General features: G+C 40.3%; 1 protein-coding gene across 1 annotated transcript; it reads left to right on the top strand.

Annotated features, from left to right (window-relative positions):
* Positions 1–2,746: 2,746 nt before the first annotated feature.
* klhl38a (kelch-like family member 38a) lies at positions 2,747–8,296 on the top strand. Its single transcript, XM_034094791.1, has 4 exons — positions 2,747–3,156; positions 4,834–6,190; positions 6,406–6,511; positions 7,026–8,296. The coding sequence occupies exons 2-4, from the start codon at positions 4,835–4,837 to the stop codon at positions 7,313–7,315; spliced, it is 1,752 nt and encodes a 583-aa protein (XP_033950682.1). The 5' UTR covers positions 2,747–3,156; position 4,834; the 3' UTR covers positions 7,316–8,296.
* Positions 8,297–13,236: the final 4,940 nt, after the last annotated feature.

Genomic DNA, 13,236 nt, shown 5'->3' with positions numbered 1-13,236 from the left:
AACAAACCTGATTTATATCAAAATGAAAGATAGTGTTTCACCTCAAAAACCTGCCTCAAAGGATATGTCTTATTTTGTTTTCTTATTATCAACACATACAAATAAAAGCCTGCACCAAGCCCATTCATTCCTAAAGTACATTTTGGAGGTACATCTCTATGAGTATTTCGATTTGATGCTACTTTATACTTGTACTCCACCACCAGTATTCCTACACTGACGTATTACTACTTTTACTAAAGTATAATAACTGAGTAGCCTACATCTTCCACCACTGCCTGTTTTCATTAATAAAAAAAAAACAGCGTAGGCTACTTCTATTTCAAATACAGCCTGTATAACATGGGTCATTGTGGTTTGTAGCAACATCACCCAAACAGTCTATTTTCAGACACAGATTAATACACATTTTACATTCTACTGCAGATATTACTGATTCTTATTTCAGCCAAGGACCCCTAACAACACAGAATATATTCCAGGTCCCCACTTTATGTCCCTTGGAATTATTTATGTCGCCAATTTGTTACACTTCTATAGTACTATATGTGAAAGAACAACACAATTCGAAAGATATTACACATTAAACATATTTATTTATTTGTGACATTAAACAGTGATCTGTGGAGTATTGAAAATGTTTATTTGTAAACCTGTTTACGGAGCCCACTGTCATATTACTACAGACCCTGCCCTGGAGAACCGCTGCTCTAGTGTGTATGTATGGCAGAATGACCCACTCAAGAGAGGATCCACTCGCCACAGCGGTAATTAAAGTTTAAAAGTCTCAAAAATGCTACAACTACTGTCACAAACTGGGTGAAAGTGAAGTATTTTGTTAAAGGAGGATGAAAGCGTAATTAAGGAGCACTATTGGAGTGACTTTGATGGTTATTGGACTCAGGATTAATTCATTTGGATTCCCGCTGTATGAAGAAATTAAAGGACGGCGCGGAAGTGGAAACAATTCACAAAGGGATTAAACTGTTTAAAACACATGCTCAAAGTAAGCCGGATTTTGCTGATGTGTTTATGTGGATTCAAACGTCGTAAATAATGTACAAAATGGAGGAGACCGATCTGGTCGGAGCAACTGTGACAAATAATCCAACTGAAACCGGCATGGACAATGACTATGTTTTAAAAATGCGCTTATCCAGAAAAGCCCGGTTTGGACACTTTACGGGCAGAAGAAACATTTCTATTAAAGAAAGAATTATACATTTCTGTCTTTTTATGCCTTTAATAGCTACTAACTTGAATTGTTATTCAAATTAATTAATCAATTACTTTTTATATTTTATTGTAATGTAGAGACAAGGCTTTTAGTGACAATCATGTATTGCTTTACAATTATATGTTAAAAAAAAAAAAAAAAGTCTAAATATGATATTTGGCCTCAAATCATCTGAGGCCTGGCGCCCCGCCCCCCTGCGATCTTTGGCGCCCCCCCAAGGGGGGCGCGCCCCCCAGGTTAGGAACCACTGAACAGAGAGAGTGGTGCCTGTTCATGCCCCTGACTGAACAATATGAAATATGGAGAACCTGTAAGATAAAAGTGGAAGATTATAACCTTCCTCTTGCACCTCAACCTGCATTTATTATGGGTGGTCTTTGTCAGATTTTGAGCTTCGCCCCTGAAGTGTGAGTGTGTAGTACACACTATTACTTCAAGCATGAAGCTGTCACTTGGTAATGGTGTGTGGATAGGATTTCACTGTGTGACAAAGTCCACCAATGCAGCGTGTGCTCGCATGCCATGATGTCTGACTTGCTGACAGCCCACTTTCTTGCAGCTTTGTCATTCAATCTGTCCACATGTAACTCCAGTTTCTTGTGATATGCCACTAAACAAATAGACAGTGTTTCAGGAACGTCATGGAGAGCAAATTAGAGAGGGGCTGAAGATAAGGCCTTTTTTGAAGATAGGGAAAAGACATCTTAAAGATATTTACTATCAGGAAAAGAAACCCATGGAATTATATCTTTCTGAAAAGTGAGAATTAGGTTATGTCAAAAGAAGAATACTTTTTTTCTCCTTAAATCTTTCCCGTCAGTGACTTTGAATAATGTTGCAATAGATCTTGTCTTGATTCATTTGTATCATGTAAACATGAGGCTTCAAATGGATTTACATTGGAAAAAGTAGTTGTACAAACAGTCTTATCGTTTTTTCAGTTATTTTAAAGTTTAAAGTGTGTGTGTGTGTGTGTGTGTGTGTGTGTGTGTGTGTGTGTGTGTGTGTGTGTGTGTGTGTGTGTGTGTGTGTGTGTGTGTGTGTGTGTGTGTGTGTGTGTGTGTGTGTGTGTGTGTGTGTGTGTGTGTGTGTGTGTGTGTGTGTGTGTGTGTGTGTGTGTGTGTGTGTGTGTGTGTGTGACTCATGAACAATGGACTCATGAACAATCACAACTACATGTCATAGTGCCCAAATATGCCTCTGACACCACAGTATGTACTTCTAAACTATATCCAGGATTTGGTTTCATGGATGCTATTTGGCAACGTGACACATACAGTGCTACAGGGTAACTGACACTTCAAACAGGTGAGAAGTATTAACTGCAGTCATCTCCAGTTGTGCATGAAGAGAAACCCCATCTTGACGCACACTGGGCCTGGTTCTTACAGCTGTTTTCTCTGATCAAGACGGCCCATCAGCACTGCTCTATATTTACCTTCATCCTGGGTTACACACATGACGGAGGAGTAGGAAGGGACCTAATCAGCACAGAAGATGGACAAGGGTTTTGGGACTCTTTGATTAAACTCCAGCTTGGGTGGGCCCGATGGCTGAGTCAGGGCCTTGTGATGGCTCTCCCTCCCCTGGCCTTTGTAAACACTGGACCCGGGCAGAGCCGCTAAGCCGGCAACTGGGTACCAAACCGCTCTGTGTCACATGAGAGGCCTGGCTGGAGTCACAGTGGCTGGGATACTATTCTTAGCTGCAGGAATGTACACATTGGCCTCATGGCGAGCTCCACAGCGCCTAACTGGAAAGCTTGTTCGTTTCTTTGTGTCATGCTCCTTTTCTCTCCCTGACTACACTACATTTTCTCTCTGGATATTGTTTTGGTTTGTTCTTTGTAGGATTTGATAATTGTTTCAGTCCAAACCAACCACGGATTTTGGATATTATTGATTTTCTGAAGACAGGAGGTAAGGATTTACTCAGTCACAGATGCTCACTGATGAACTGGCAACAACACATTTCTCTCAAACTTTTCAGTTTGATGAAAATATGATATTTAAATGTTTCAGAACTTTTGTTCAGCCATAGGCTCATTGTCTGCTTCAATCATAATTCATGATGATCACAAATGTTGTTTATGATTAGGTAACTGAGGCTTTGCCTCTGTTACAATAACTTAAAAAGCCATTATTTTAATAGTTTGTACTGATAACAGCAGAAGAAGTTTAAAGTATACATAGGTCACAAAAGAGCATGAAAAAAACCATATTGGTTACATGATAAATGTTTAGAAACATTATTGATGACTGATTACAAAGTATCCCAAATGATATTTTTTGCACAGTGGTGGAAGAAGTAATAATATCTGACTGAACTAAAAAAACAAAAAGTACAAAAGTGAAGGCAACACAATATACAAAAGTACCAACATAAGAGCACTAATTATGCAAACTGGCCCAATTCAGAGTTACAATTATTATTGAATAATAGTTATTGATGCATTCATTTTGCAGCTTTTTTAATGTATTTATATTCTATGTATTTATGTTCATTCTGCTTGGTAGCCTTTTAATTCCCCCTAAAGACCTATAAAGCCTTATGGACATAATGATATCATACATTAATTATTAATGTTTTGTATTTTTAATCTGATCTGTGAAGTAACTGCTTAAACTGTGAGTTGTGAAATGTCTGTTACAGTCATTTCATAATAAAAGCTAATGACTAGTGGTCCAAATATATCCAACAGGCTGGCAGGCCCTGTAAGTGGCAGTAAATCAGTAGCTGTCACTTTGGGTGATTAAAAGCCTTAGTGTTGCTAATAGCACAATGAAATTCCTGCTCTTTACACTGAAAGGTCTTCACAAACTGTCCAACCAGGGAGAGACAGAGAGAGACTTTGAGAGAGGAGGAGAATGGCAACAGAGATAGAGAGGCAGAGAAATGTCCAGAGAGAGGAGAGACAAACAAAGATGGTGTGATGACACAGCTCTGTTAATGTTAGCGGTGATGGGCTGCTTAATACGGGAGATGTGGCCTAATGCTACATGGATGCATCAAGATCATTTGGAGGAGGTAAAAATAGCAGTCAGTCAGTAATCTTCACTTTAAGGACAGCTGCTCAGCAGTAGTTTCAGAGTTTGAGTTGGTCTCATAAAACCAGATAAAATGTTAAAGCATACATGAATTAACTAACCTAAACTTTGGAAGAAAAATGTCTGCTATTGAAATGTAAAAATGAAGCAAAAACTGCCCTTTTGGAAGATTAGTCATCTGAGTAGTTTGTAGAGGAATCCCATTCTACTTTTAGACCTAAAAGGAATAGTTTACAATTTGAAGAAATTACTTTTTTCATTTGATACTGTCATATGTTGATTAAGTCTACAAATATCGTATTGGTATATACTTACACTTTGTTTTTGTACAGGAAATGCGGCTTCTCCCTGTGTCTAGTCTTTATGCTAAGCTAAGCTAACTGTTTCCTGTCTGCATCCCCCTACTTAACTCCAGACATGAGAGTAGAACGGATCCATTCTTTTCACGATATCTGATAGAACCATGCAATGTCAGTGTATGCCCATGCTTTTCCAACACAGACCATAGAAACACTTTGATGATGGAGTCTCTCTTTTCCCTCTCCACAGAATGGCCTTAAAACCACGAGAGGTTTTCTCTTACAAAGACTCAGAACTTCCCACCCGCCTTCATGCCCAGCTCAACATCCTGCGTCAGGAGCGTACCCTGACAGACGTCCTGCTCTGCACCGAGCAACAGGAGATCCCCTGCCACAGGAACGTCCTGGTGTCCAGTAGCCCGTACTTCCGCGCCATGTTCTGCAGCAACTTTCTGGAGAGCAGTCAGGCCCGAGTGAATCTGAAGGGGATCTCTTCAGACGTCCTCAGTGGCATAGTGGACTACGTCTACACAGGTTGCATCACTATCACCATGGAGATCGTGCTCCCTCTCATGCAGGCGGCCTCCATGCTTCACTATGGAGGTCTCTTCGAGGCCTGTTCCCTGTTCCTCCAGGAGCAGCTGAGTCCAGAAAACTGCCTGAGCATGATCCGCCTCTCTGAGATCCTTCACTGTGAGAGCCTGAAGGAGAGGGCGAAGGAGATGGCCGTGAAGTGTTTCTCTGACGTAGCCGCCACAGAGGACTTCTGTGAGTTGTCTCTTCCTGAGCTCATGTGTTACCTAGAGGACGACCGACTCTGCGCTGAGGAAGAACAAGTGTTTGAGACCCTCCTGGCGTGGATCCACCATGACCCGTTCTCCCGACGCGGCGCCATCCATGATCTCTTCAAGAAAGTCCGCCTTCGATACATCCATCCAACGTACCTGTTCCAGTTCATCGCCAACGACCCATTGGTGCAGTCCTCAACCCTCTGCACTGAGATCATCGAGTCAGTGCGCCGCCTCATGCTTTCAGTCAGCACCAAGTGTGGTCGACAGCTCAAGCCGCTCTGGACCACTCCACGACGTTACACCTGCAGAGAAACACTGGTGGTGGTTGGAGGACGCAAGAACAATGAGCAGACCTCACGAGAAGCTCTACTGTATGATGAAAGGACTCAACGTTGGCAGTGGTTGGCCAAGCTCCCTCTGCGCCTCTACAAAGCTGCATATGTGTGCATTCATAGCATCCTGTACGTGCTCGGCGGGCTCAGCCTCTGCATGACGTCAGGTGACAGCTCAGTCAGCGCCACAGTGTACACGCTCTCCCTGAAGACCAACCAATGGCGCACTGCTGAACCCATGTTGGAGCCACGATATGCCCACCAAAGTGTGTCCTACCTGCACTTTATTTTTGTGTTAGGAGGCATTGGGGTTGACAAGAAGATCTCTCAGTCCGTAGAGAGATATAACAGTATGTTTAGTCAGTGGGAGGCCATGGCACCAATGCCCACAGCCGTGCTGCATCCAGCTGTTGCAGCCAGTGATCAGCGGATTTATGTTTTCGGAGGGGAGGACGCCATGCAGAATCCAGTTAGACTGATTCAGGTAGAGTCACACACCTAATTTTATCAGTATTGAATCAGCATTTATGTCCAATATGTGCATTGTTGCCACTCAAATAGAGACTTAGTTTTAAACTGAATTCATTGTAAGTTTTCAAAGATAGAAACCAGATGTCACACAAGCAGAGAGCAAACTACAGTATTTGATGGTGCAGTAAATACGTTTTCTCTCTGTTGATATTTGTGATGTGTCAACAGGTGTATCACATTTCTCGCAACTTGTGGTCCAGGCTGGAAACAAGGACGGTTAAAAATGTGTGTGCTCCTGCTGCTGTCATTGAAGATAAGATCTACATCATAGGAGGTGAGCTCAATGAATGGTCGCCCCGTTCATTACATAACTTTACATAATCAATGTACTCATTAAATTAGAGCATTAAAGCAGTTATCTCTTGGTATTTAATGATGTTCCTTGACTGTGGCTCCCAGCCCCACGCCCATTCCTTCCTAATGACAATGTCAATCTTAAGTTATACTGTACATTCGACAAGGACTATTTTTTTGCTTGACAATTATAAACATTTGATGCTAGTGAACGTATTTCCAGTAGGAGGACAGTCTATTGTATGCGTCGTTGTCTCAAAATAAACTAATACAACATGTCTCCAAGGGCAACTGTGTTGCTCAGTTATGTTTATAGTTTAGTAAAACAATGGAGCTCTACTGCACAGAGGAATAAACTAAATCAGGCTTTAGATACACATAAAATATGCTACTACTGTCCATTAGTCTATGATTGTCTTTGTTTGTAAGAACAATATAAAACTTTAACGGACTCAGTTCTTTAAAGTGTACTGAATAAAAATCACATTTTCCAGGATACACTAGGCGAATGATCGCCTACGACACAAAGGCCAACAAATTCATCAAGTGTGAGAACCTGAAGGAGCGGCGGATGCATCACAGCGCTACAGTCATCAACAACAAGCTCTACGTCACCGGTGGACGCATCCTCAACGGCCACGATGTCATCGAGGACTCAGACTGCTTCGAGTGTTACGACCCCAAGACGGACGTTTGGACCTCGAAAGGTTCTTTGCCTTACAAGCTGTTTGACCACGGCTCCCTGCCTCTAGTCTGCGTCTCCAACAGACCAAACCCACCATGACACAACATTAACCGGCTACTTGAGCGAATGCTTTGCTGCATGTTCCTCACATCCCCTTTGCCATGATTTATTGGCCACAAATGGGAAACCATTTCAACCTGACTGCATTCCTTCACGCAGCTCAGTCACAACTTAGCAGCACGTTAGGCCAGACTGACTTTCAGCTGAATCAAAGGGTGGCTCAGCTGAGAGCAGAGGAGTCACTGCTGAGGCACCTGAGGGGAACTGAGAACCCACAAGATGACCGGAGGCAGACGAAATTACGTAGCAAGCAGCTGTGCAAACACATGTGCAATCAAAAAAGCAATTTTTGCACATTTCTGCGCTTTTTGATGCTCACTCAAAGTAGTAATGCTTTAATTTCCCAGACATTTAGACACAGCATATCACTGCCCGGCAGCTGCAGTCGACTTCCCTGTTACTATTAAATACATTGGGATAAAAAGTCTCGCTGCTTGGCAACTCTATGAGCTCTGCTGCTCGTGTAAAACGATCAGAGAGCTAATGTAATTTGCACTTAATATAAAATACATTCCTCCTTCACCCACATGCTTCTCTCTGACTGCACTTACTGATTGAGTTGATGATTTGCAACTGAACGTGGATCAGCTCCCCCAGCTAAATAAAGACGTTTATCGTGTTTGATGAGTCCATAGCACATTTATTATTTCAACAAAACAATTGGGGCCAACTGTATTCCAGACTATAACAGTGATATTTAAAACAAATACAAATTATATATTATCTTAACACACAATTCAGTGCCTCTTTAATCACGCTTATTTGCAGTTATACACCCCCTGTTTCTATCTCACTACAACCATATTTTGAGTGTAATTTAAAAAAGAACATTTAACAATCAAAAAAGTTAAAGATGAATTTCACAGATAGCATTAACCTATTGTCATCTATAAAATGTTTCCATTGGCATTGTGATAATATTGTTATTGTGAAATACTGTACTTTGGCCCCAATGTGTATGAACTCTGTAATATAATAAAAAATATGTATAATAAGTCTCAGCACTCAAACGTTTGTGTAGGCTATTTCATTGGTGGTTTAATGTTGGAAGAAGAAGCAGCTTCACAGGCAGCTATACTGATGTGAGGAAATGTGACAATGCTGCCTTTGAGGCGAATGCATGGTGGAGATGCAGCGACGTATACTTAGGGGAAACTATTACTGGGAATGATGTGGGGGAGATGTCCAGGGTTTTCAGCAGGCTCATGTAAACATGTAAACCACAGGTGCTCTCTCATAAACATGTCCGCTGATTTCAAATCAGTCTTCTATTCATCTGAGAACAAAAGCTGTAATATAGCGGAGGAACATTTGCGACAATGAGACAGACCACTACTTTTACATCTGTGTCGACCCTGCAAACCTCTTGACTCTGACGGAGCGTACGTTCACTGTTGTGCTAAAACCACTGCCCCTGGTAACAGCTGCCATAGCAACGCTATTATCACCCCCATTGGATCATCCGCAGCATGCCTCCCTGTAGTGGGATTATTTAAGATTGATTTACTGTAACGCTGATACTAGCACAATTTATTTTCTTTCACAACTTTACAATATCCTTATATCTTTGATATTGATTTCCCTGTTTTTGGTTTTTGTAAATTGATGTGATACTGCATAGACAATTTCCAATGTATTGCTTTAGATTGATCTGCACACAAGAACAAATAATAGTTCTTTTGGACAGCATTATAAATGTTGTTTGTGTTTTTTTCTTAGACTCAGTATCACTCACTTGGTGCAGATTTAATAAATAATTCCTCATTTGTGTTTGGACCGGCTGAGTCCTGTTGCCTTGACACAGGGGAACATTGTTGTCACAAACACAAAAAACATAGGCCTATTTGCTGGCTATCTAGGGAAACATATGTTCTCTATATATCATCACATGCAACGTCAATATATTTAACTTTAGTGTAATGTTTCAGGACTTATGATAGAAAGATAAAACAGTTAAGATTAAATAAAATAAATGCATTGCTTCATGTTACATTATGACTTTCACCCCTTGACCTTTCAGTCTACATTATACTCATACAGTAGTTAAGAGGAGCTCCACATGGAGGCTAAATATATTGTTACCCCCCTGGGAGGCTCACTGTTTACATGGTATTTGTATGCAGCCCTCTGGTGAAGCCACCGACCTTAGGGGAAGAGATGCAGGATCATATATCCCTTTTACATTTTAATCCCTGCCCATTAGTGGGGAAACATTGAAAGAAGCCCAGGAGGGGCGACCAAAAGGGAATTTCATTACACTCCACATTAGTAAGCCCAGACTGTCATTGAGTTAAATGGCCCCCTGTTAGCCCGGTCACTCTGAATGCCTCACAATAACCGTGTGTGTGTGTGTGTGTGTGTGTGTGTGTGTGTGTGTGTGTGTGTGTGTGTGTGTGTGTGTGTGTGTGTGTGTGTGTGTGTGTGTGTGTGTGTGTGTGTGTGTGTGTGTGTGTGTGTGATCTTAATTATTATCAGTACACACAAAACTTTTCAAAGAATTTACAGGCAAAATTCCTTCAAATTTAAGGACCCTACACAACATAGAGATGCTTATCAAAGTTAATTACAATATGTTTATGATAACCATTATCCGAAATGCATTAAAGAAAGACAGAGGCTTACTGTAAATGTGTTAAAACTTGTATGCTTTGTTACACACAGCACAGGTAATTGAGTGAAAAATAACCAACTTTTCCATTCATGCATAAAATATACAATACATACATTCAAGCAGTTTCTATAACACATGCCAACTTCTGTCATTTTCATGGCATTGGTATTCTCCCCTCATGTTCACAATTTCTCAAAAATGTCAAAGACTCGTGGCAACAATGGATAGGCTACATACCAGCTGGCGAAATATCTAACTTCAACATTGAACTTAAAACCAGAAGTTTAAAAACCAGATTTGAATATGTTGCCATCAGCTGGGTCACATGTCAGCTGCTGGACTCAGTTAGCCAGAGCAGCATTTGATAACAACATGCTGTGAAGGTTGTATTGAGCTGCTGCTAAATACACAGCCTATTCACACTGTTTATGGACTGTGTGTTTGTTTGCTGCATAGAAACCAGTGTGTGAGGGTCACCCTCCAGGCAGGTTATTTTCAGGGGCTGTTACTAACCCATCAAGGGATAGCATTTCATTGCTAGCCCATTTTGTGTGTGTGTGTGTGTGTGTGTGTGTGTGTGTGTGTGTGTGTGTGTGTGTGTGTGTGTGTGTGTGTGTGTGTGTGTGTGTGTGTGTGTGTGTGTGTGTGTGTGTGTGTGTGTGTGTGTGTGTGTGTGTGTGTGTGTGTGTGTGTGTGTGTGTGTGTGTGTGTGTGTGTGTGTGTGTGTGTGTGTGTGTGTGTGTGTGTGTGTGTGTGTGTGTGTGTGTGTCAAGGCCGTATTCATGGAGTCAACATTGGGGGGGACCAAAAATGCAATACAAATTTCAATTTCCTGCCATTCTAAAGGAAAATACATAAAAAATCACTAACACATTGGATACTTTAAAACCTGTTAAACCCCATGCCCCTGCCCGTGGGGGCAAAACACAACAATAGTCACGAAACTGTGTCTCAGGCATGGGTGTAGGAAGCATCCTCAATGTGGGTGGGACAATTTGACGGGGGGTGTGGGCGGGTGGGGGGTATGCCCCGGGAAGATTTTATTTTTAAATGTTGAAGTTAAAAGCATCAATCTGGTGCACTTTGAGAGCAACATTAAGGACTAAATCTATGGATACATCTCAACAACACCCATGTGAAACAGAACTGAACAGATTTACTTTTTCTTTATGCATATTTTACAAATCACTCCCTTTTTAAACTGTAGTATGAGTTAGAATGATTTCATACCTGTTATTCTGTTATTCTCTTATTTTGTATAACTATAATGATCATATAAAGGTGTGCCTTGGAAATACTTGTTTTGCATCAATCTTGATACAGGGTACTTATTATATCTTATAGTTTGGATTCCTAAAGCTTTTAGTCTACTATCCCATCCTTCAAGGGTGGTTTTCACAATAAGTAATGGTTTATTTTTTGCACGGACACTATCATTTACATTTTTTTACTATGTTCAATCTGAATTTACTTTAAAAACATCTATATTGATATCTATATTATATACTGACACTAGACGCCAAACCCTGGCTAACAACTGAAACCAGCTAGCCCACAGCTAGCTAGCTACTATTCCTGAAAAGTTCGGTTTTAACATCAGAACTACAAGTTACTTACACAAAGAAGCTAAACCGGAGGGTTCATTACCATTACGAAATAAAATAATATAGATTACTTTAGGGCTAACTAGAAAAGATACCAGAACTGATGGAGGGCAAATTAAAACATGACTGACCTGCTTGGAGCATCAAGCTAACTGAAGGTGGACTCAGACGTGCAACAGCGAAATACACCCGCGGGTACAAAATAAGGAACCAATTTACATATGAACAGAAATATCATTTTCGCGAAGCTCACAATAACAGAAAATATAGATTTTCAAGTATACAAATAACCAAAATAAAGAAGTCATAGAATAGCAATTTTATTTAAATCAAAAAATAAAAACTTTTTTTTTTGTACTATTTATTGGGGGGGACATTTTGAGTGTATCTGAATATTGGGGGGGGATGTGTGTCCCCCAATGTATATGGTGAATACGGCCCTGGTGTGTGTGTGTGTGTGTGTGTGTGTGTGTGTGTGTGTGTGTGTGTGTGTGTGTGTGTGTGTGTGTGTGTGTGTGTACACAACTTTATATATATATATATATATATACAGTTTATGGCTTACATATATAAGCCAATTGTTGTTGGAAGAACCATGTATAGGAGCTGCATGCATGCTGACATATATATCCACCAGTATAAACATACCCTACATTTATGGAAAGTAACTAAGTACCTCTATGTACTACTGCACTTAGGTACAATTTTGGGGTAATTTTGCTATTTTGTACTTCCACTGCACTACATCTCAGAAGCAAATAATCCACTTTTTAGTTACTTTGCAGATCTATTACAACATATAGATATACTCCTTCAGCAGTATAAGTCCACTTTTACAAGCTGCAACTTTTAGTTTAATGTGTCGAAAATAATCCAACAATGAATATATTTGAATTAAAATTGTGTTAAGCTTTGTACCTTTAGGGAATAATTTGCAGGACTTTTATATGAAACAGAGTATTAATACACAGAGTTATAACTAGTTTTACTTAAATAAAAAATCTGAGTATTCTTTCCGCTGTACACTTATCTTGCAGGTTTCACACTTGATGTGCCACTGTTGAGCTGAACATCGAAATAAGATAGTACTTTATTGATTGCAATTTGGGAAATGTTTGTGATGGGGATAAAAAAAACTAAACCTAAAAATCATTCAGGAACATTCCATTTCTCCTTTTTTATAATAAATGAGACCTTTTAGTTCATGTTTATGGACTCGTATATCAATAACTTAAAAAAAACGACAAATCAATTTAAATAAAAAAGAAAGTGACAGGCAGACAGAGGTTTTCAGAAAGCCCATGTGCATAAATGTAATGCTCTTTGTACAATTTTAAAATTATAAATATTGCAGCGGGTCAATTGAAAAGACAGTGTTTTGCCACAACTAAATCAGCATAACACGTTCAACTGTGAATATTAATAATATTCAGTTGATTAGGTGATGCCATAATGGCATCACCTAATGACGCCTGCAATACACACCTTCCACCACCTGATGTCCCTGAGACCACAGGGTGCTGTTCACGGCATGGCGCCCAACTAAAAAGACTTCCTTTCATTACGTCCATCGCCCTCTGCTGCGTACAATGACTCTGTGACAGTGCACAGTCCTGAAACATAATATAAATAATAATAAATATAATATCAGGCTTCAACCCATAGATACAATAATGAGGATGATG

The sequence above is a fragment of the Pseudochaenichthys georgianus genome, chromosome 11 (assembly GCF_902827115.2).
Source record: "Pseudochaenichthys georgianus chromosome 11, fPseGeo1.2, whole genome shotgun sequence".
NCBI lineage: Eukaryota > Metazoa > Chordata > Actinopteri > Perciformes > Channichthyidae > Pseudochaenichthys > Pseudochaenichthys georgianus.
This window is presented reverse-complemented; position numbering and strand designations above follow the sequence as displayed.